This window comes from Poecilia reticulata, linkage group LG22 (genome assembly GCF_000633615.1).
Source record: "Poecilia reticulata strain Guanapo linkage group LG22, Guppy_female_1.0+MT, whole genome shotgun sequence".
Taxonomy (NCBI): domain Eukaryota; kingdom Metazoa; phylum Chordata; class Actinopteri; order Cyprinodontiformes; family Poeciliidae; genus Poecilia; species Poecilia reticulata.
Window position 1 is genome coordinate 11794613 of NC_024352.1, and position 24727 is coordinate 11819339.

At 39.1% G+C, this 24727-nt stretch overlaps 1 protein-coding gene and 2 long non-coding RNA genes across 7 annotated transcripts in view; 2 read left to right on the top strand and 1 right to left on the bottom strand.

The window, feature by feature from the left end:
- LOC103458553 (pleckstrin homology domain-containing family G member 3-like) overlaps positions 1-24727 on the bottom strand; it is a 38173-nt gene that overhangs the window by 11702 nt on the left and 1744 nt on the right. For 3 of the 5 annotated variants that reach the window (XM_008399459.2, XM_008399456.2, XM_008399455.2), the window contains exons 1-8: positions 24416-24544; positions 20523-20584; positions 7151-7689; positions 2139-2239; positions 701-770; positions 572-618; positions 340-490; positions 11-142 (exon numbers count right to left, since the gene is read on the bottom strand). In XM_008399459.2, coding sequence (XP_008397681.1) covers positions 11-142; positions 340-490; positions 572-618; positions 701-770; positions 2139-2239; positions 7151-7689; positions 20523-20584; positions 24416-24525 — 1212 coding nt within the window. In that variant the 5' untranslated portion in view covers positions 24526-24544. Of the gene's footprint in view, positions 1-10; positions 143-339; positions 491-571; positions 619-700; positions 771-2138; positions 2240-7150; positions 7690-20522; positions 20585-24415; positions 24545-24727 lie in introns of those variants that run through there. The other 2 variants (XM_008399458.2, XM_017302561.1) reach the window with 1 other exon arrangement.
- LOC103458552 (uncharacterized) lies at positions 7619-10158 on the top strand. Its single transcript, XR_532590.2, has 4 exons — positions 7619-7707; positions 8575-8643; positions 8736-8804; positions 9454-10158. It is a non-coding gene; the product is annotated as an uncharacterized LOC103458552 (long non-coding RNA).
- LOC103458551 (uncharacterized) lies at positions 12619-18753 on the top strand. The gene is made up of 4 exons (XR_532589.2): positions 12619-12757; positions 13556-13629; positions 17924-18015; positions 18387-18753. It is a non-coding gene; the product is annotated as an uncharacterized LOC103458551 (long non-coding RNA).

Here is a 24727-nt window from a genome sequence, read left to right on the forward strand (position 1 = left end):
ATTTTCTAACCTGCACTCTGACGGCATGCTCATGTTTCCTCTTCATGTCATTAATGTACCAGGCCACTCCGGTCATGGTGTCTATGGCCTCTTTAATAACCCCATAGCCCTCTTCATCTGGGTTATAGTGCTTGGCAATTTCCTTTAAGGGAAGTCAAAGTTATTACAACCTCAGAGAAAGTCCTAAACAATTACTGTTGTGATCTTTATTTTACTTTTTTACTTTTTCGTTTGAGCAAAATTTCACACTTTTGCATAAAGTGGTTTAAAAGAAAATTGCTCTAATCTTGATGGACAAATTTAAAATAAAAATAAAAAATCAGTGAGGAAATGTTTTACCTGCAGAAGTAGGTGATACTTCAGGATTCTCTGAACTGGCTTCAGAAGGTAAGAACCCAAAGGGAGAGAGCGTTTCAGAGCGGCCTGCCGATCCCTGAAGAACTTTGCTAAAGTTTTATTCCTCATGCATTCAGTCAATGTTGCTACTGAGCTGCAGACACCAAGGAATAGCACTCATAATCTCATTGAAGAATGAAAGAAAAAAACTTTTTCAAAAGCTCAGGATACTTACTTGGGATAATTGTTGCAATATTTGGTGTAGATTTCAAAATATTCACTCTGGAAGAAACATAAATCAGGCATAAATACATTTCTTTGAGGAATTGAATATAGTTGTTAGTTTTGATAAGGTTTTCCTCACCTTATTAACAAAGCAGTGAGCAATAGCCACGGGGTCGTTCTCACACATGTCCAAACATTGCAGCAGTTCACTGAAATACATCAGTTAAAAAATGAAAAGCGTAGAACTCAAGCAGGAACACTAGAACAGCAATATTTTATATCAATATTTTGGGTTAACTTAAGTTTAAATGTAAGATACTGTCCCACAATTACTGTCGTAAAATGAATAAAAACGATGAAAAACCAAGTAAAAGCAAAGTAAAAATTCTGACAAGTTTGGATGAGGAAAAGTATAAGAATAAAAAACATCTTAAATATTCTCTCTGTTCCTGTCTCTGCTCTTCAGGTCCGAAGTCATTTGTTGCCACTTTATAGCACTATAAACTTTTCACCTTCCTTTTACCAAGTCAACATGGCTCATCCCCCATCAAATTTTTCTTGTTTTAAAAAACTCAGAGCACTAACTTTTCACAATACGTTTGTAATCATGTTATATACAAAGAAATACCCAGCAAAATGTGCATTGGTGAATGTGATATTACACGATACAATTAGGGAAATAGCCAGCAGGTGGCAGTATATGCTTTTCAGAGAGCCGCAGATGCACTTGTTTGCGCTGGCATTTACAATAAGAAGTGTGCTGCTGTTGACGTTTGTTACGTAAACAGTGTTATTTGTTCATGCAGACAGATAGTTTAGGGATTAGTGCAACAAAGACACCATTCTTCGATAAAACACTTACAGTTTCATGAAAGTCAAGTGTTTGTCAAGAACACCTAAAACGTACTGATGACTCCCAGAGGACAACTTGTACTCTACACAATATTGAACATAACAATGCACACACAGAACCCTGGTTTCCCTTTGGTTAGCCTCCTACACACCAACTCTGTTGCAACACTAAAGCAAATACAGAGCCTGTATTCACCTGCTGAGTATTTCTTCATAGAAACAGATGGAACTACATTTAATCTTCCTTATTTGAAGTCCCTGACAGCCTTAAAAGAAAGGCTCATTCCTTTAAGGAAAGAAGAGTGTTAATGTGTTTTGGCAGCAGAATTCATTAAGCAACACAGGCACAAAATGATGAAACTTAAAGCCAGCTGCAACAAGTCTTTCATTTTTTTCACCCGTTAATCACAGTCTTTCCTGTGGTGAAAGTCAAACAACAAGCTATGAGTTGAAATGAAAAAGAAAAACAAACATCCTCTGATGCATAACTTATATAGCCCGTCATCCTACACACTCCTTGTTCATGTAATCTGCACAGGAATGTAACATCAACAATGATTTCCAGTCTATCACGAGTCAAAACAATATTTACTTAAGAATAATATGTGACCGTTCATATTGTTATAGTTTTCCCATTTTTTATCTACTTTTCCACATCAAACCAAATTCTTGTTTTTATTCTTAATATTATGCATTTGTTAACATTGGGGAGGATGATTCATTACCTGTTGAACTCATAGATGTCCTCTATATTTCCGAATAAGGCCATCACTTGCTCGTGCCCGATGGGGAGATTTCTCAAATCGATAATGTGTGCCAAATAGTCCTGAGGAAAAGGGAAAGAATGAGTAATGATTTAAACCCGGTGGTGAAATATTTCACACATGCGTTTTCAGATTCCTACCAGCGGAGGCAGCAGGTAGCTACTGACACTTTCTACAAGCAGAGCAGGTCCTAGGTTGCATGGGGCTCTAAGCAGATTTTAGGTCACAGCAACACCTTGTTTTACAGTACACATGCTGTGCATTTAAGACAGCATATCTAGATGGTCAATAAGGAATTAACTAAATTGACTGACAATCACACAAGTCAGTTTCCATTGTATATTAACAGACAGAGCCTGTGGGATTCAGATATGGAAGGTGGAAGCTGTAAATAAATTGAGAATGGTTTATTTTTCTGACTTGCCTTCTCATTCATGATTACAAAAATATCAAGTAAAATATTCCGTCCATTTTTGACAAAGGACACTTTTCACTTCTTTTGAATAAATTTAGATGTTATAATCATTTAGATTCGTTTTAAAGAATTAAATACTTATATAAATCAGGTATTTTGAAAGTAATGGCTTGGCAATTCTTTATAAAGACTACAAAATGAACGAAACAAGTTCAGAAGGTTCTCGATCAATCCGCCATTTTTCCAATAAGCACTTCCATTTTGCACAAACTCAACTTTTTATGGATTATGGAAACAAATAATATAACAAATAATCAAGTGGCAGGTATAGTGTAATTAACTTTCTGTGACCTTTGTATTTTACTCTTTGTTCGGGACACTAGACTTTTATAACGACTGAAGATCAATGCCCAAAACAAAGTGACCGTAAATAACTTCCTGGTTCCTGCTTGCTGACATTCACTTCACTTCTGTAAAACATTGATTGTCAAAGAAGATCTGAAACATAATCCAGACCTGTACAAACTGATTAATTTTACACACAAAACTTAATTTTATGTAACAAATACCGTATTTTCCGCACTGTAAGGCGCACCTAAAAACCTTCAATTTCCTCAAAAGCTGACAATGCGCCTTATAATCCGGTGAGCCTTATATATGGACCAATATTGAGCCACAACAGGTCTAGCAACTACGGTAAGCAGCCACCGACTTCATTTTCCCCCGTAGAAGAAGAAGCATGCGGTGCATGCTGGAATAGTTGTCAGAACGCTGGTTTGTAACCTAAAGTTTGACTGACCTATCTACCGACCGTCTAGAATCAGGTCGTCTGCAGGTCATTTAGCACCATGTTTTCCACGAACATGCTGTGCGCGAACGGAGAAGGGTGACCATCATCCGCAACAGTAACCCTAACCCTATAAAATACACTGATTTACTAACTTTATCTACAATGGTATGAAATAATGAAGGAGCAAAATGAGCAACATCTGTTCTGAGATACAGTGTTCTGACCACCAGGCCTTAATCGGGGTCTTAGTTTGCTTATATTTTGGGCCAGCTCAGTCAACATGAAGCTCATCTTATCTAGCTGTTACAGTTTTGGAGATAAAGACCTTAATTTCACTAAGATAAAAAAATGATAGTAGTGTTTAGGCTTCCCTAAAGAAATATTATTTAAACAATAAGCTTAAAATATTAATTTCTATTAATCTAAAGCATAATATTGTAATTGGAAGGTGAAGCTCTGCTCCTGTCTCAAGTCTTTTTCTACCTTTAAAAGGTTTTCCACCATGATTTTCCTGTACTTCGCTCCATTTTTCTTCCCCTCAACTCTGACCAGCTTCTCTGCTCCTGCTGGAGTAAACCATCCTCACGGCATTGTGCTGCCACCACGTTTTACCAAGTGATGTGATCATAGTAATGTGTAGTGTTGTTTTGTTTTTTTGTGTTTTTTTTTTTTTTTTGCCACAGAATGTTTTGCAAGTAGGACAAAATGTTGAATTTTGTTCTTATATGGTCAGATCACCTTACTCTGCATGTTTGTTTAGTCCCTAATGTTACCTAACAAACCTGTGAGACTCCTAAAGATTTATTCAGCGCACTAGAGAAGAGATATTGAGCAACAAGAAGGCAGAATTTCAGCACAGGCTACTTTCCTTAAATGAAACCCATCTCCCTCTGGACCTCTGGAGTTTATTAAAAGTAGATAAAAATAACTAAAAATGCCATGGACATAGCATGCCAACATCTGTGATTCCCCCCTCCTCATCGTATTTGGTTAATGGCACACCAAGTGGCATGCAAACATCACCAAAAAAGGTAAAGAAGTGGGCTAAAAGGAGCCTAAACAAATATGCAACAGCTCAATAAAGAATGCACAAGTAAACACCTTGAACACACAAGCAGCCTCCTGGATAGAGAGCTGCAAAATACCTCGACAGCTTACAGGCAATGAATTACTGAATGAGCTGCGGCAAAAGGTCTCTAATATACATATATAAAAGGTAAATCCACCACAAATGTGACCTTTGACATACCATGAGATTTAAAGTTTTGTATCGTCTGGTGCTACAAGCTGTTCTTTATTATAGAACAGGGACGGCTGTTTGGGGGCTGTAACACTGATATGGGTAATATAAATCATTTTTTAAGAGTGCAAGTGAAAAAAAGAGCAAGTATTTCCACACACACACCAGCAACCAGAATGATTGCTCTGGGTGTGTTCTGGCCAGTTGTTGGGGACGTATTCCAGCATGTGGAATCAGCTGGGGTCAACCAGCTGCCTTTCAAATTTGGATCCCACGGACGCAGCTGAGACTGAGCCTGATAAGGTGGATCTCACAGACACATCAATATGTCAAACAGCTGCTCATGACTTCAGTGTCAGTATTTGGCTTCCTAAACAAAACAAACAAAAAAAAAAGACACACACACACACAAAGCCAAACTGAGAGGAAACATTTTCACATGTCTGTCAGATCTAAGGCTCGGTGTGAAATTAGCTGCATGGAATCAAAATGATTGAAGTCAGGCTGTAATCATAAAAGGACAGAGGCTTCATTTGTGCCCAGTCGTGTTCCCACACTAGCCTATGGAAATCCCAACTGCACTCGTTTCATCTGTGTTATTTCTTCAGCTGGTGGATAGATGGGGGTGTTTGTGTTGGCCGGGGCAGCCGGAGAGTTCAGGCGAGGCAGGAGTTTGCAGCGGGGGCCTGTATGACCAAGACCAGGCCAAGCTGCTGCTGCTGCCGTCAGCTAAAATAGTTACAAATCCTAGAAGTGTCTGTCAGGAGCGAGCCATTACTCAAACTTGATCTAGGGCAGTGCATGCTCTCTGAGCAAATGTTAGACGCCAGCACCGTCTGAGACAAGGTGAGGAGGGGTGCTGGCTCTTTTACTGCCATTCAGTCTCAGAAATGCCTCACATGTTAAAGCCATTACCGTCTTCAGACTTTGTAATGATCCCGAAAAGAAAAGAGTAAAGACCGATGGAAAAGGAGTTTTCTTTTCTGGAAGCAATTGCCAGTGACTACAAAAGTAGAAAATGTGATAATTGCGTTGTAAGATCATCACTGCCCATTTCTTTTTACTCTTCTCATTTTTCAAAGGAGATTTTTACAATCTCAAAACACATAAGCCCAGCCGCTGATGATGTCTGCACTAGGAACCCCCCATTTCAGTCGAAATATGAGCGCTCGATCTATAAACCCAGGCTGCACAGGCTGTAAACTTTCACTGCACTGTAAATACACAGTGTTTATGCAACAAAGCCAGTCCAGATCATGAACTGCTCGTCAGCTTTCATCTTTATAAACAAGAAAACCTGTAAGCAAAGAGGGAGCAACAACCAGATGTCTGGCATGCATTTTTCTCCACTGGCTGATCTATTTAGAAAGAGGGAAAATCGTATTGGGGCTTTGAATGAGGAAGAAAAATCCAACAGAGGGTTCCAAAACACTTTTAATTCACAAACAGCTGCCTGGAACACAGGAGACATTATTCCCCTTCCAAGAGACGGAGTGGAAGCTCTCTGCGCCGGTGTCTGGCTTTTCAAATTCAATATATTACTTCTAATGAGCACTGCAGACATTATGTCACAGCCGAGTGCCAATGTGGGTCAAATACACACAAAATACATATTATTGGCAACAATATAAAATGATGTCTCAACGTGAATACAATCTCCCGTTAAAGTTCTCCCACCACTTTATTGGAATTATAGGTAACAGACTATAATTATCAAATTTTGGCAAATTTATTCATAGTTTTCAACATAAAGAGACTTGGGGACATATGTGCTCTGCTTCATCCTTCTATAAAATCCAGTGCAGCCTTCAGAAGTCACCTTGTTGCAGTAAATTATACATCACCTTCACCTCAGCATAAAACAAGTTATTCTATGAAGGTCTCAGAGGTTTGTTGAAAGACATCAGTGACCGAACGGCGTCATGAAGGACAAAAAAACACACCAGGCATCTCTAGAATAAAGCAAAACTTAAAAGTCTACATCTCAAACTTTTAGAATATCATGAAGCACTGTACAATTTATCATCTGAAAACAATAAGTGTGACACACCTACTGAGAAATAGCCACCCAGTTAAACTGACAGGAAGAAGAAGGAGCAAGGAGATCAAGGTGGGAAAATCTGCTGACAGGACAACTGATGGTCATGCACAAATCTGGCCTTTATGGGAAAGGAAGGAAGAAAAGCCATTGCAAAAATAAAGTCTTAAGTCCTGTAGGGAACACGACAAACGGAAAAGCTGTGGTCGGATAAAAGCAAAATTTAACTGAGGTTACATCTTAAATTCTATACGTGGTAGGAAACCAACACTGGAAGTCACCATGAACACACCGTTCCCACTGGTGGTAGCATCAATACGCTGTGGGATGCTTATTTTTTAAGCAACCAAGTTGGTTAGAATTGATGGAAAGATGGATGGACCATAAAAAAATAAAATAGGTCAATCCTGGAAGGAAATGTGTTGGAACCTACAAAAGCAAGACCTGGCATAAAATAGTATAACACACATTAAGTTTGAGAATAACTTACCTCCACTATGCTGCTAAGGTCTGTGACGTACATGCGTTCCGTCTCAATAATCTCCATGACAACGCGGTCCACATAGGTAAGCTTTGGGTTGGGCGCCATAGTGTCTGTGACAACAGGCGAAGCGGTCATGTGAAGGAATTTACCCCTCGCCAGTCTGCTGGCAGAGGCGTTGTTGTTCCGCTGGTTGTTGATCACACAGGCCTCCAGATGCCGCCGCCAGCCGCCACCAGAACTTTTGAGGTGAGGACTCTGACTTCCGGCCTGCCCGTTGGTGCCTTGTGTCGGGCTCAGTTCCAGGTCTATGTGTTCCTCGCTTGGTAGGGGAGTTGTGATAGAGGACGGAAGTGCTGCTGTACTTCCAAAAAGGCTTTGACTATCAGCGGACGAACCAGAGGACAAGGTGGACACCAGGCTCACGGGACGTTCGCCCTCTCCGTCCAGTGGCTCCACGCATATCTGGCTGTAGTCGTCAGGGCCAAAATCTATGTTATCCTTGACATGGTCGCTGGTGGAGAGGGGCGATGACAGCTGAGAAGATTCTGGGAACAACACAAAATGTAGGTGTCAATATTTGAGAAAGGTAAACATGAAAAAAAACAAACACTGGAAGTAGAGAAAGGTGCAAGATTTGATCACATTTACAGCATCTTCTGTAATGCCATTCCTGGTTAAGAGGTTTAAAAGAAGCTCTATGATGTCAGTGGTTTCTACATTATTTTACTCCTGTACCATTTCGTACTCCAGTAGTTTTTGTTAGTTTCTTATATGACATTTTTGGGCGTGAAAGGACGATGTTAACCTGCATACTGCAGTACGAATTACTAAAGGACTAAAACATATGCCTTGGAAATGTTTAGTCAAATTGGTGAAGGAGCAAATTGACTCATAGCTGACTTCAGTAGACACCTGGACGGCTGATTATGCTATTGTGTTTTATCCATTTGAACTTTCATCCAACGTCTGTTATACTTTTACCCTGGATGTGGAAATGTCGGCAGTCATTTGGAAATCTGTGAGTTAAGATACAGATCTACATTTTCTAGGTTACTAATAGAGGCGCCAATGTTTACGTTTACAGATGCAAACTGCGCTAAAGTGCTACTACAATTTTGTCTTTGTTTTAAATGTGCAGTGACTGCTTCCACTGTGAGAAGTAGTGAGAGCTAATATCAGGAAGGTTGGAGAATTAAAAATTTGTTTAAAAATCTGAGTAACCAAAATTAGCATCAGCAAGTCAAAAATTTGCAAAAACCATAGATTGGAGGTTGCCCTCAAATATCTGATCACTGCATCCTTAATGGTAATGTCCTTGAGCCTCAATAAAATGCTGCATTGCTCAAGCTGCATTCAGATACCCAAGATAATAACAAAATATCAAATACTGTGTATGCCAGTTGTTTACATTGAAAACATTGATATTTCAGACTCTGCAAAAGACAGCCAAGAGCTCTGCATGTCTACTCCCAAGCTGAAACAAGGAGCTGTATTTTGCAGTAAAAGAGCTGACACAAATCATTACTGACATGGCCTAATTGCAACACTGTACAGTCGATGGAAAACTAAGCCATTTCCTCTTGTTCTCCAGCCTACTGAGGGTTGAAGCTTGGATAAACAGAGCACGGGAAGCTGATGAGAGTTAAAAGAAAATACAGGGGTAAGGAGACAGAGTGTTGTTTATATGTTTTTATAGAACTATGTCTGAATTTAAGAGAAATTTAATCCATATTGTGTTTCACTCCCTTCCTGTCCAGATGGGGACTTTTCCTTAGAAGCATTTCCTAAATATGTGAAATAATACCAGTGTGAGAATGGAGCACTGAGCAGCCACTGAGCAGAGAGCTGCACTTCCTTAAAGGCCAAAAAAGGCCAATACCATTCTACTAAGTTAAAGAAGTGGAGCTCTGTCTGTTCATTTAGGTTCAGCCTAATAAATAAAAATCTGTGCCGCACAAACCATCATTAAGCTAATCAGCGAAATGAGGGTAATGCCTTGCAGATGTTTTTTTTTTTTTTTTCAATTTTACTCCACGCGATCGCTGACAAGTTTTCAGCATCAATGCAATCCTCAATTGTATGTCTTTGGGCCAACCAGCCACAATTGTCAAACAAACTTTATATTGTTGTGAAAAAAGACACCGGTTTAATATCTGGAGTTCACCTCTGTTCATAGAACTTCAAATATTTTTTTTTTGCACTTAGCTTCAAAGACAGGAAAGTGGCTACAGCATGAGATTTATCAAGGCTTGACAGCAGTTTAATGTGCACCTTACATGAGAACACTAACTTTCTTTTTCTTCATGCAGATTCACACACTTCCACCCCTTGGCATCCCTAATCTTTTCCATGAGTCAGTCAGTATTGAGCTCATGTTGTTCACAGTGGAGTACTTGATCCGCAGTCCACACCAAAGCTTCCCAGCAGCAGAGTTCCCATGAACAACCTCTCTGGGAGAAACGGCTGAGTTGGCAAGCAGAAGTCGACCACTAGAGAAGGCCATTTACGCTCTGTGACAAATCACATGACTCGTGGTGTAAAGGGAGTATACCGACATGAATTAAAACAAAGCATCTGCTTCTATTGATGCGTTTGGTTTTGAGTCTGCCATGTGAATACTGCTTCCTCTTTCCATGGCTTCCTCCCACCCAATGTTCCTCTCTAATAAAGCTGCAAACACGGCCAAGTAAAAAGCAGTAAGAGGAACAGAACATCCTAAGCTAAAGATGGTCTAAAGCCTGTATTTATACACTCAGATACCATTCAAAAGTGACGCAGTTACTTTTGCATGACCAGAGTTACAATGCATGTCAAGCATTGCGGTAAAGGTGCAAACACACTCACGACGTATCTAAAGCCAGAGCACACTCTTGAATTAAGGACAAGGTTGACCTCTGCAGTGGCTTTGATTGACCACTTCAGATACAGGCTCCACAGGCAGGAATTATCTACAGCTGATACCACACAGACCGCACGTTTTGTGGTGGACCAAGTGCTGCCCATGTGAAAACAAGCTGCGCAAAGGAATGCAAATGACCTGGTTATCTTGGAAGAGCTGAATGCCTGGTTCTGTGCAAAGCAGTGCAAGGCGTTTCCAGCCTGCTTGTTGTTTTGAGAAAAAAAAAAGATGAGGTCATTTACAAAGCCCTATCCATCCCCTGTGACTTCCTCTTTATCAGGATTTTTCTTTACACTTTTAAACAATAAACAATAGAGGGGATAAACTATCTCCACACACTGGAAAGTATCTGTCTTTATTTGCTTGGTGCAACTCACATGTGGAGACATTTATTACTAATCTCTGAGGGATCTGCACTCAGAGTGGCAAAGAGCATTCCTGTTACTGTGCCACCTTGCTGCAAGATGTGAAGAACAGGGTACAGTGTGGGTCCAACCAAAGTCCTGACATACTCACAAAATTGCAACCGTGTTGTATTTTTGCACAGTTCTTTATTTTGCTGATACTAATCTGATACCAACTGTGATTCTGTGCTTCAGTATCTTTGCATTCTTTTGTTAGGTTGATTGTTTTTGGAGCCTTTTTGATATAAACAGACCTTGGGGCAACAAATTAACCCACAAACATTTTGTTAAATGTTGAGATAAAAATAAAGCAATATTTTTTAAATTAATAAATATTTAACTACAAATTACACCGTTGTGAAAATATCATTTTTAAGGCATGAATGGTAATAATTTTTCTATAAACAGCAGGAAAACCATTCATTCAAAATTGTATTTTCAGCTTAATTAGATATTATAAATAACAGTCAATAAATTAATTATTTTAGAAGTTTTATGGATGTAAATAGTTTCTTTTTTTCCCCATTTAAAAAGGACAGTATATTTGTAAAATATTAATTACTCTAGTATAAACACATCCAAATATGTGTCTTTGAAGTTGCAGTATGTAACTTTTAATTTTAAAAAGTTTTTTTTTTTTACTATTTGTTAAAACTGTCACTATGTCATGAGACAAATCTATGGAAAAAAATCTAGCTCCTCTGCCTTCTCCCAGTGCTAATATTTCTGATTTAAGAAATGCACTGCTCCTGGTCAAAAACCACCAACCAGAGGTAGGAGGAGGGTCTTAGTGCTGTCAATCAAACACGTGTAAGCGCTGCTAAATGCGCTAATGGCGGAGAAACAATTTACCATTCCAGATAAACAGTTTATCTGCCGTCATCGGTGGATAAACTAGCTTGAGAATGGGGGAACAACATAGTGGCAGTTTCAACTAATAAGTAAAACTTTTTTTTTTTTTTCATAAAAGTTACATACTTTTAGGTATGTATGTGTAAATGTGTACAAAACTATCTACATGTACATATAGCGTATGTGTTAAGACCGATGTAAGACGCTGGATAGGTTGTGTAGTGGAGGACAAAAGGACGGCAGGACATAGTCAGACAGGACACTCGCAACAGGACTGGATGGAGACAGAAGTGTCATGGCGCGAACCTCATATAGACAACAACCCAAGAGAGAAAGATAATTTAGAAAAGGAGTAGTATTAAATAAATTTGTAATTCTTTTACAAAAAAAAATAGATTTTTACTAAAGCTTAATATAGAAGAAAGATGGGGGAGAGAGGATGGTAATTACATCGTCATGCCACTGTATTATTGTTAGCCAAGCCAAGGCCAAAGGGATTGTACAGCAGTTAGATAACATTCTACTGATCGACTTTTTTCACACCTTAAGACCTTAAGCTATCAGTGATGAAAAACCAGCTATTTTTAGAAGGATGATAGTTAAAATTCCTGAAAAACTCCTCCAACCTCTAATTGTAATTCTTGAAATTTTCTTTGTACACTGCCAGAGTATGTTTAAAATGTACAGATAAAAGTATGTGAAGAATGGAGCACACACACACGCACACACACCTATTTTGGACTTTTAGATCTCCATAGCAACATATTTGAATTCAATTCCTCTGAAGCTATAGAAGTACTAATCGTGTAATTTTAAAATATTACTTATAACCTGAAATGCTTATTTTTTTTACTCCTGTCATCTAGTGATGCTGAGATGAGCTTCACCAGGACAGAGCAGGTACAGAATGGGTCTTTTTTTCCCCCATAACTAAGAGTAAAGGGCTGAGTGACTAATCAGTCTAGACCTAGTAATGTTAGGTCTTCACTTATTTTCCTTTCAGACTGATCTTATCTTGCAGTTAACAGCACAGACAGCTCATAAATATGTCTGACTCCAACATCATAGCCATATGCATAAGAAGCAAAACCTTATAGGGCAGACTGAGAGATGAATAGAACCATTGAAAGAAACACTCAAACACCTGGTCATTAATTTTTTTTTCTTCCCCAAAAATGTTGTCATATGAACAGGATGGATGATCCCCGTCTGAAGCTGTCGGTGAAACAAAGACAAAGAATTCTTTTATTTTAGAAATTCTTCAGCTTGACTAAATGCTGACTTTGCATTCCTTGTTAATGACAGACACTCGGAGAAAAACAATAATGTTTTTGCAACAAGCCCCAGTGACTTGATCTGGGATACATCAACGTGTCTCCAGTGACTTGTCTGCAGCTGAAGTTTAACACATCCCCTGACAACGCGATAAGCCACAGCTTGCAGCGCCGACGTTAACTGGTAGTTGCACAACACTGAGATGATACGACTTGCTTTTTCTCATCGGATCATGCAAACCAGCCTCTATGCAGATGATCATGCAAAATACATGCATAAGGCAAACAAAATTTTGCTTTCTCTGGCATTGGAAATTGCCATAGTCTTATGCCTTACATGATGGAATGCTTTAAAAACAACTTTTTCCGGTGTAACGTGTTTTTGACAGGGAGTAACTATCAAAGCATAAACAAAAGTTATCATAAAGTCTGCTTAATTTCATAGCACAATTCCTAGAAAACTGAAAAAGTCAATGGATCAACAGACTATGATAATCTTTAAGATGCATTAATATTACAGTACTGTGAAAAAAGTATTTACTTCTTCACAGTTCTCTTCAGTTTTTTTTTGTGTCATTTTTCAGATTATCAAGAATTTTTTTTATGACAGAGAAAAACAATAAGACTAAATAGAAAAGCAATTTTCTCATAATGGTTTTATAAATTAAGAAAAAACCACAAGCTGAACCAACCTGGTCCAATATGAAAAAGTAACTGCACCCTAAATCTAATAACTGCTTGTACCAACCGTTGTGGCAACAACTGGTGCCAAGAGAAAATCTGTACCCTGTGTTAAAAAACAATTAAGAATCTTTTGCTAAAGACCAGATTTTGTGGTTTTATTATCATGGGAAGTCATCCTGACCCTGGTCAGCTTCAGGGTTATGTTTGTTGAAATCATTTTCTTTTTCTTGAATTGCTTTGGCAGTTTTACTCCAGCAGGGTGCACACCATCATAAAAGTTTCCCTTTTGTCTCATCAGTCTGCAGAAAAGCTTCCCAAAACTTTCTTGGGTCATCAAGATGCAAAATAAGAGGAGCCTTCGTGTCCATTCAGGTCAGCAAGGGTTTTGGTCCTAAAACTTTCCCATGAATGCACCTTTTTGTCTATTTCTAACTGTTAAATCATGAACAATTACATTGACTGAAGTAAGGTCTGCAGTGTTTCCTCCTGGATGATTTGTTGAGGCTTGCTTGGAGTAATTTTGGTAGGCCAATCTCTTCTAGGAAAGTTTACCACTGATTGTTTTTTGCGTTTGTAAAAATTCATGTTTTTTGTGTTTGCTGTGGGGTCCCAAAGCCTTAAAATGTCCATATAAGCATTTCTTTACCAACATTCTTTTGACAATTACAGTTTTCTCAACTATTCTCAATTTTCTTGGGACATAAAATATTGCTTTTTTAGATTGCGTAGTCTACTTCATTGTGGGTAACAGTACTGTCACGCATTTCAGTATGTTATACATACATGTACATAAGGTTAGTTTTTTCCCTTTAAAATAAAATCATCTTTGACAACAAAATTTGTTGTTGGTGATGTAACATTTAAGTGTAACAAAAAAAAGAATTAACCCAATGTTAAAAGAAACTTATTTGAGACATTGTACAGTTTTCAATATAACAATGTTTCCATACCTCATTTTGAAGGTGATGACATTTCCCCAGCCAAGTGAGCAAAGTGAAAGACCATGTTACAAAGGTTTTGAAATCACTTTTCTTCCCAAATACAGTTCTAATTCCAGAAACTTGAGTGACTCAGTTTTATATGACAGGATGTAAAGCGTGTCATCTCTCCATTGAAGGAATCATTCTCCCACAGAGGCGCACCTTCATGACTAGTTCACCTGAACTTAGCTGGAAGTCGAGCTGCAGCCTGTGTTAACAGCTGGCGGCCTTAAATATTCTCTGCGCTGAGCTACACTGTGCTTTGTTTTCTAAGCAAATAAGATGCAGAAACAGGAACAACGCAGTCTGCATCTATGTTCAACATGCAAATGCTTATCTGAAAGCTAATAGGGAACTGTTGGCATTTGAAAAATAAAAGCCTTATTCCAAGAAAACCCACATATTACATAACACATACCAGCCTACAGCAGATCTGTCATAAAATCCATCTTTCATTTTTATTTTAAGAACTCAAAAACAAGCATTATTTTTTATGTAAGAAAAACAACACTGTGGAAGAACATGTTCCTGCAAGTGAAACAGTCAACCTTTGCTCAGCCCTTTCTGCTTGATTCATAATGACTCATGTATCAAAAGATGGTGAATCTGAACCTTTGGAGGGTGAATCACAACTAAAGACACCTTGTGATATTTCCCCGAGACATCTGCTGCTACAAGACCACAGTGATAGTCATCTTGGATTATGATTTTTATTTCCAAGTTTCTTGGTTCTTCCAGGCAGCAAGATGAAACAATTCTTTCCACACTATTTCTAAAAAGAGATCTTCCCTAAAGAAGCTCATTAGTTGTGTAGTTAGATGTAAAGAGAAAATTGGCCATCTTTATACCTTGTTTAATTTATGCAAGTGCATCTCAATAAATTCAAATATTACCAAAAGGTGAGTTTATTTAATTAAATTCTAAAAGTGAATCTCTTATTATATACATTTCTAACACAGAGAACAATAGATTTCGAGTGCTTATTTCTGTTAATAATTATAGTTAATAAAAATCAAAATCCAGTTTCACAAAAAAAATTATATGATTACATAAGACCAACGAGAATAATAATAAAAAAATTAAGACAAATATGTTATGTTACGGATTGCTGATCTGGCAGCTACCCAGCAGATTTTGGCCCTCTGCTCATGATAAGCCACAAAAAAGGTCATTGCTAAAAAAGTTGTCTGCTCATACATTGTGGTTGACAAGCATAATAATATAAAACTGAGTGGAAGGAAAATTGCGACAGGGAATAAACACAAAAGCAGCAGTCATTCTGTGACATTCAGGGGTAAAGACTGCAGCCAAAGTCGGGACTTAAAGAGCCACTCCACAAAGATGTAGCTGCTCCTCCCGAGAAAGAGACTGTGGGCTAAAATTTTCTTTTCAAATTAAAGTGCATTTTTTATTCTGTTATTCAAAATCAAAGTCCCAGAGCTTGAAGAAGTGGAGATCCGCTGATTCCAAGGTCAGAAGGTCAAGAGTAAAGTATCCACAGTCAGTGGCTCTTGGGCAGCCAAGACATCTTGTGGTGTTCGTTCACTTTGTTTGATCAATTCAAACATCTTCACAGCAATCTACCAGGAAAGGATAGATTGTACTAAAAGCTTTATATTTTCCAGTTAGATTTGACATATTCCTGTAATGTCAAAAGTACAATTTTTTTTATTTAATGACCATGGCTACTGTGTTAGATTGGCCAGATTAATTTGGCAACAATACTCAGACTTCATGAGATGCACTAGACAGAAAACAACAACTAATCATATAAACAAGTGTGTTAGGATTTCTTTAAATGAAGTGCATGACCTACTTGGGAATAAAGAGGGGAAAAGTTTTGGTCTACGTCTTAATAAAGTTTTGTACTTCTCAAGATCCATTCACCACTTCCTTTTCAAAGACCCCTTCACAACCTCTGGAAATCTGTTCCTCCCCCAGAGACTGATGCTGGCCGAAGAGCTAGTCTGAGGTCCTTCAGGAACAACTCCTCCCCACCTGGCACTGATGAATAGCCTCCTGTCAAGGGGGTTTGAGGTGTAAACATAAATGGTGCCTCCGCAGATTAAACCTTCAGCCTTCGTGGACCATTATCCAACAGCATTGATCTAAACTCTGGTGATCAGAAACTGAATCCAAAGGCCTGGATTGGTTTGTTATTCCTCAACGGAGAGGAAAGAATCCTGCTAACTTCAAGAGTTTTTGTCTTTCATATGCACCAGATGGTTGATGTACAGCTGTGTTTGGCCTTACTATGGGCTTTTAATGCTCTGTTAATGATTAGCCCACTGGTCTGTAAATAAACCGTTCGAGGACAACAGACGGTGAATGCACACACAGATACAAACTGAACCTGCATTCCTCGCCAACAGTCAAGGTCGAAATGTTTTGGGAACTTTCAGGGGAATTCTGCAGCTCCGAAGTGAAAGTAAATGTGTCTCTGTGAATTTATGCCGTTTATTGACTGTAGTTTTTCTATTTAATTTTTTTTTTCTGGAAAAGCTATTAGAAAAAAGGATTTCAACAGGAAAAGGGATGAGATAAAAATGGCAGACTTCCCATTGTTCCAGTGGGCCAAAACTCCTAAAAAAGGTCAAATCTTATCCTATAAAACTCCTCCGTTCTTAACCTCTGCCTCTTAAAGGATCCAGCCGTGCCAGCTGACCTCAGAGCATAGGCATGTGATGATCCACTTTACAGACTCCTCCATCAACAATACCCCCCTGCCTTCATCCCCTCCAAAATCTCTTCAGGCGCTCGCTTGCTGCAAGCCAGGCAGGATCTGCTGAAAACTCCCATTTCCTTTGGACAATACACACTTCTGAGGCCTGAAGCCCACTGTAAACATTACCACCAATTTGTCAGTCTGCCCCCAATCAGCTGAACCGTTAGTAGCTCTCTGCCAAGTCCACTGTGTGAAGTGTGAAGGCTCAGGGAGGAGTAGTTCATTTACTTAACACATCACACCGTTTTATCAAATGTAGCATTACACTGGGTGGGAAAGTGTTTTTTCTTGCACTTTTCAGCTCTTTGTAAAATGTACAGTCCATAACAGCCAAGCTAACATCACTGTATCTGGCTCTAAAGCCTTTTAGGAAACAGAAAAGTCTAAAATGACTAGATTATTATACAATAGCTTTCTACTTTTCTATAGTGTTTCACAAATAGGGTTGCTTACATGTGAAATGACTGTGCTGCAGAAGAAGTTCTTGGGCTGCAGGGAGGCCTTTTAACAGCAAGAACCAAAGTAGAGATAGACTGTAACTAATGTGGGTAATCTGCTGGAAGATCTCTATAAAAGGAAAGTTATCTTCGAAGGCTGTAAAATAATAAAATGCATTGTAATCAGGTCTTTTGTTGGTAGTTTAAAGATCTAGGTCAGAATAAAGGGAATGTGATGGGTTATAAATTTAAGTTACGATAGCTGTGTGGCCATAAAAAGGAGTTAGAATGCATTCAGTTTTTCTTATGGTAATGAATAAAGTTCAATGATTATGAATTTATAACAGACCAATATAATGAGCGTAATTGTGAGGTGTAAACAAGTTGATTCATCTCAAAACTTTAAAATGTGTCTTATATTTCTATATCCCTTTTACTCTGATAATTCTAAATAAAACCCAGCAAAAGCATCTGCCTTATTTGCCTAATCATTAAACTCACTGTGTGTAATTTATTCTCAATAGAAATACAGATATTCTGATTCCGGTCTTAGAAGGTTGCTGGAGGAAATAAGTGACCAAACAGCATCATGAAGACCAAAGAATGCGACAAACAGGTCAGGAATTATGTTTTGTAGACGTTTGAAGCATAATTAGATTGTAAAACTATATTTAACACTTTTTGTTAGATAGAACCATCACTTAAAAATAAAAAGAGAATGACACAACTGGAATCCCAAGAAAAACATCCCCAGGAGAGACCGCTATAGATTGTTGATAGATTAATCATGTATCGCACACATTTGGTCATTGTGGAGAAGCAGCAAAAAACTTTTTTTTTTTTTTTTTTGTCAAGACTGGTTAATATGAAAATAGACAGAGTTAAATACATGATGGTCCTTGAAGAAACAGGTGGAGGTAATAAGATGTAAAATGGAAAGATCCAATAGGGTTGTATACTTTTACTCATTTCAATCTTCCTTAACAGGATTTGCTGAATTATCACGTGAGCTGCATGTGATCAACGCTACAGTCAATTAGACAGATGAAGAAAAGTTCCAGGCCACGAAGCTCCCTTAACAAGCTCACTCGAGAGACGCAGCCGTCCGTGCCGACATCCATCTATGTCCACAATCCTATGTCCACTGGTCTGGAAAAGCTGCTGTGAATGGAGATGATCCATCAGTCCCCCACCCCAGAACCCCTGTAAAGCTGTACGTTCTGCACACGCAGCTACATTCCTGTTTGGGGTTAAGTAGGTCAGAGAGGAGACTTATCTTCGAGATTGCTTTTTCATGCAGCCTCAGGTTGGTTATTGCTTGGTAGAGCCATCATCATTAAACCAACAGCCTTGTTTTATTTGTGAAATCTGCAGCTTGAAGGTGATCATACTCAGACAAAGTGCTTTCTCATGAAATCGTCGCTGTTTACTACACCCAATCATCACCTCATCTAGAAATCACATTACTAACAGCTTTTCCCCTTAACTACCCCTAATCCATCATTGAACAGGGATCAATTAGTCACACTTTAATATCAACAAGTTTTTAGAGAAGATTTGAGCGTCAAGTGAGCTCTAGAAAAGAAATGTATTTGGTGAAGCACAGTCTTATGAGGAAATTGAGACAAAATTTGCATGAGGGTGGCACACGTCTTCTCTCGCCAAAATCCTCCTCTGGCTACAGCTGAACCAAAGGGACAGGCGTGGGGCGAACAAAAAGCCACCATTGACGCACTGATATTCTTCAGCCAAAGTGGAAGTCCAGAGCCAAATGTGTGCAGCAGAGGAGGGGGAGATAGTGGGTTGAAGGACGGAGCAGGCAAACAGATACAAAGAGGTCCTGTGTCAAGGCAGCGGCTCTGCGATTGAGATTATAAACTCTAAAATAATACGTAATCTGAGTGGCCCCCAGCATAAAAGGTCAGCACCACTGGTTAGACAAACCAGCCTGACTGTCAGGGATCTTGACAAGTTCTGGGTCTATGTGCTCATGTTCTGGGGGCTACAGTTGTGCGAGATGAGGTTGGCTGAGTTCCACACAGCCACACAAAGAGCCTCTCTGCCAGTCGGGAGTGTAGGAGGGGAGTTCATTGCTCTTTCAGTCTGCCTCTCAAAGTCTCTACATTTCCTCTGTTTTTCTGTTTCCATCATTTTTTCCCCTCTATGCGCTGCAGAAGGCCTTTTAAATTAGCACATTGTCTTAAGGGAACCAGACACTGTAAAGCAGCCATCTGTCAAAAGTCTTTATCATAAAAATGGTTGATTTATGGAAAACATACCCCTTCTTGAACTTTCTCACATTTTGTCAGACTGCAACCTAGAGCTTTAATAACTTTAAATTTTATCTGCCGTTCATGTGAAAACACAAAATAGTGCAAAAAAAATGAGGAAGAAGGAAAATGATGGGAGTTTTTAAAATGCTTCACAAAGAAGAAACAAAAATACCCCGAAATGTGTATTTGCTTTTTTTATTCCGATACACCCAAATGAAATCAACCGCAAAGAGCTGCCTTCAGAAGTCAACTAATTAAGAAAGTACAGTTGTTTTGAGATTTTTCAATGTTTTATTGGCTCTAGAGGTCTTTGGTAGTGGTCCAACAAGAAAATGGGTTGTGAGTGAGAGGGAAGATATTTGTGGTTCTTTTAAACACTGTAGCAACATGTACAGTAAATGAGGTTAAACACTACTGTTTAAGATTTAATGAGGTATAACTCATAAAAGGTTTTTTCATCCACCATGATCCTCACTTTGTTTTCTGGATTTTGAGGACTGGGTTACTAAAATAAATCTCTCACTTTTCCAGTAAGAAAATGTCAGTGTTTTCCAACTACAATTCTGCTGCAGCAACTTTCTAATGGATCTCTCAGGATGGTTGTATTTGGAAAGCTTTGTATTTACTGAGGCGTGACAAAGAACTATTAACTACAATTATAAAAACTGTTATTAGTAGATGTGTAAAGCTGGTAGAGACATACCCAAAATTACTTACAGCTGTAACCATAGTAAAAGGCGGTTCTGTCACATAAACTCCCAATAAAACGCATTGACTTCCGTGACAAAACGCACTACTTTGGTAAGGGACTGTATGTGTGTCATAACAGAGAACATTCCTCTGATCTTACCTTCCCCCATTTGGCCCTGGTGGCGAGTAGAATGGGAGCCCTCTGGCATGGCACGCAGGCCTCTGAGGTGACAATGGAAAACACAAATATTCAGACATGATCCAGACACTTCCAGCCAAGATGTACAGTGAACACAGAGCAACAATGTTTATCATTGTCACCCTGCTGGGCTATCAACATCATTATTTTGTCAAAAGCCTCTTCTTCTCTCCAGACTGCACACAGTGAACTGTGATCTTATACAAGAGGGAAATTCTTCCCATTCCACTGCTTGCTACTCAGACTTGTGTAATGCATAGTGTAGCTCTGCGGTAGAGGTAAGTAAAGGAAATGCTGATTTGAGCTGAATCTAATCAGTGTGGAAAGATCAAGAGAGTGTTTTGGGGTTTTTTGGCAAAGAAATAGAATATCGCTTAGTGATTACAGATCAAATGGAAGCATGTCACTTACTGTTAAAGACTAAACTGATTAACATTAGCACTTCAGCTTGCTTTGATTGATTAAATTCCTATCAAAACCTGTCCCCGTCATCTAGCAGGATTACGGGTTCACATCAAGGATTCTATGCCGTCTTATGTCAGACTGTAGCTTTCTCAGCTGTATCCCTCTGGAGTCAATGTGCTGCCACTTTCACACAACTTCCCCTCTCAGCCTCCTTGCAGCAAATTAACACATTGCATGAGAATTGTCCCTTTGCGGATCCGGGTGAGCCCCAGGGCCTTTTTAGATGACACATTCTTTGGCCAGATAGATCTGAGGAGAGCAGGAATTCTTCAGGGATTAGGATGGGCATTGTTCCCGTTACATCTGCTGGCCACTGTGCCGAGCTGACAGCAAGGCCAGCTGAGGCCAGCCGGGCCTCAGCCGAAACCCGCTGCCCGGAGGTTCACCAATTAAGATGTGCAGGAATGCAGGGATACAAGTCACGGAACTGGATGTGGACATTAGGATCACTGCTTCAGGCAAAGGCCCCTCCAGCTGCAGCTCGGACTAATGTAGAGCTTGAAATTATTATTATTTGTTACACAACAGATCCAAATAAAACCTACAGTGTTATGCATGGCACACACTGAGACAATGCCATATTTTTCTACATATGTTTTTAGTTTACTTATCTATAATTGCCAGGTTTGAGGTTTTATCATACCACGTTGTAACTGAAAATGTATAGTAAATGTATGAGACCATATAAACACATTTATTTAAAACAGCTTCCCACATCTAGTTTTAAAACAGTGCTAGTTTCTACACCTTGACTGTCCTTATTTTGCCAGTGGAATGGTTTCCAAAGAGTCAGAGTTGTCTAGAAAGCATGTAAAAAACTCTACACTCTTCTTTCAGGCAGCTAAGCATCAGTGCACAGCAACACTTTGGGGAGAGGTAACACTGTGTTGCACTATGTTCCAACATCCTAAAAAAAGAAATGCTCTACAGCACATTTTTCTCTAACCTCTCATTAAAGAGGACTTTAAAACGTAGAACAAGTATGGTGTACATTTTTAAAGTTTTTAGTTTGTAGATTTTTAAAAACTACGTATGGCTTTCTTCACATGTTAAGCTTTAGAGTCTAAAGCTTTTGATCAGGCTCAATTACGTTTTAAGAACTAGGTTAGTTTGTGAAAAATAGGTTAGTTTGTGAAAAATGGAGGAGAACCACTGAAAGTTTGGCTTTCAACTTATCTCGGTGAACACTGAGCTAATGAAATCCTTAATAATCCCTCCCACATCAACCCCTTAGCTCGCAAGCCGAATTTTCAGACCAAAACTATGCTAATCTGTCTTTGGTCAAGGACTGACTAGACTGGGAATAATGAGCTCAAACCTAGAAACACATAGACGTCTGGGTGTCCAAATGCTCTTCCAGTCTTATCTAAGGCTCTATGGAGTGATTATAATCAGGGACATTGTAAAGTTTTAAATTGCCTTACAAGGAAACAAGTATAACTTTCAGAAAAAAGTAACAAATTTTGGATACTACTTGGCCATTTTTAATGCTTCGTTTTCCGAAGGAGGGGGTAGGACCAGAATTTTCAATCCTAAAGAAAACATTAAATACAGCCATACATTCATGCCAAGCCCACCACCTGTGTCTGAACTAAACACAATTTCACACAAATGGAGAGCATTTGGTTCCCACAGCTGACGACTGCATTACCCACAGCATGGACCTCCCCGCATGGGAATTTTCGACTTGCCCCTTAATTAGATACAGATGCCACAAAACCAGTCTGATGGTTATGAACAAGAGGATGGGCAGAGAATCGTTTCTTCAGATGAGATGATAAACTTTCTTGTTCTTCTGCTCCAAAGTCTTGACACAGATTTGGGTGTTGAGGACCAAATTGCACCTTTTATCCTAAATAAACAAATGACTGAGGGGGATAGATGTAAGCTAAGATACGTCACTCAAGGAAATCAAACAGAAACGGAGTCGTCACCGCACAGTAAAAGCATCACTCAAGCAACATATACAAGTAAAGCATTTCTCTTAAGCAAAGATCTTCGATTTGACATACGATAGGAAAGAGTCCTTTGGATCTTGATGACTATCTGGAGATGTTACCTCAGCTAATGTAGGTTATAGCAGAAGTGAAAGCAGCAGCCATGTCTACAGAGGAAATCACCACTTCTCCTCATTCTTCAGATAAGTCACTTTCCCTGTTGCTTCAGGAAGATACACAGAGGGCATAGACAATAATAAAGGATGTGATCAAGACCGGGTGAAAGCTCTAGTCGCGCGCTCCACAACAGCATTCAGGCTCCATGCATCTTTCAACAGTTGTTACAATGTTTACACATAAAAACCTGACAGGAATTTCAGGCATCAGCCCGCCGCAGTCAGTACTTTCTGCCATTATTTTTTGCAAAATAGCTCAAGCTCAATCAAACGAGATGGGCAAGTATAATCAGTTTTCAAGTTTTACCCCAACACTAAATATGACACATTGTAAATTTTAACTATATTAATGAAAATAAATCCAGAATTTTTCTCTCATTTGAGGGTTATGACGCATCTCACTCTCTCTCTGTGATCTTAAGGCATGTTGACTAGGAGCCTCTGGTCTCCATTTAAATCCCAATTTACAAAGACATTTGTGTGACAAATTCTCAATTGTTTTTACAACTCAAATGTCTAAACTAATCAAAAGCAGAAAGAGCCCAAATGTTTCTCCTGCTCTTCTCTGTCACAGCATGAGATCTACCACAAGTGTTTGCCTTCACATGGGACATTGGAAGGATGACATAAATACTCTGGAGCGTCTTGAGGCAGTCACACGCTGTGGCTTGAATTTCTCTTAAAAACACTGTCGGTCAGGACAGATATTTAGGTCAATGACAAATAAAAACCCAACCTGGACTTGGGGCTTTTAAGAGTCAAAGAGGGAAGGAGTTTTTTTTTTTTTTTTTTTAATAAATCAGAACTGGTGGGGTGTTTATCTTGCATGACCTCTTCGCTACCCCATTTAAAAGCTTTTCTGTGAGTGCCCTCTTTTCCCACATTACTCCTGCAGTTTGTTCTCTGACATGCAGGCTTTAAGAGACCAACAGCTTTTCATTCTCTAGAGAAAACAATACGCCCTGAAGGCCACTCTTCAACTCAAATAAATCCACCGACTAGACAAAAGACCCTAGTCCAACCTTCACACAGACACACAGCCCATAACAAACCTCTTATTTTTGTCCACCGCATTTCTAAATACGCCAGGAAGATGTGATTCAGCCAAATGAACAGCCAGGGGGCATGCAGCCCATATGGCACAACTACATTTCAACACCTCAAATAAAGTTTAATGGGAGAATAATTGTTTCCCACTGCTGTGAACAAGGAAAAAAAAATAGCACTTTCCTCTTCTCTTACAAAAATATCCAATAAAAAACACAAATGCAAATACCTGGCATGTGAGGTTAGAAAATGCCATCTGTGTGAGCAAGTCGCAACTGAAGATTTCAAACTCCTTAAAATTATGAGCGGTAGACATGCAGAAGGCAAGAGGTCCTCCATTAATGCCCTGCACAGTTTGGACAGGGGACAGGGCAGGACTGCAGGGTAAAATTAAACATCACGTCTTCAAATAGAACTGGAGTGTACCAGTTTAAAGGTACATCACACCACATTTGAAGGCACTAAGCTATTTTGTGACTGTTGCAAACAAAGCAAGACCTTCAAGGATTCAGGGATGTAAAATGACATATAGCTCCTGCAT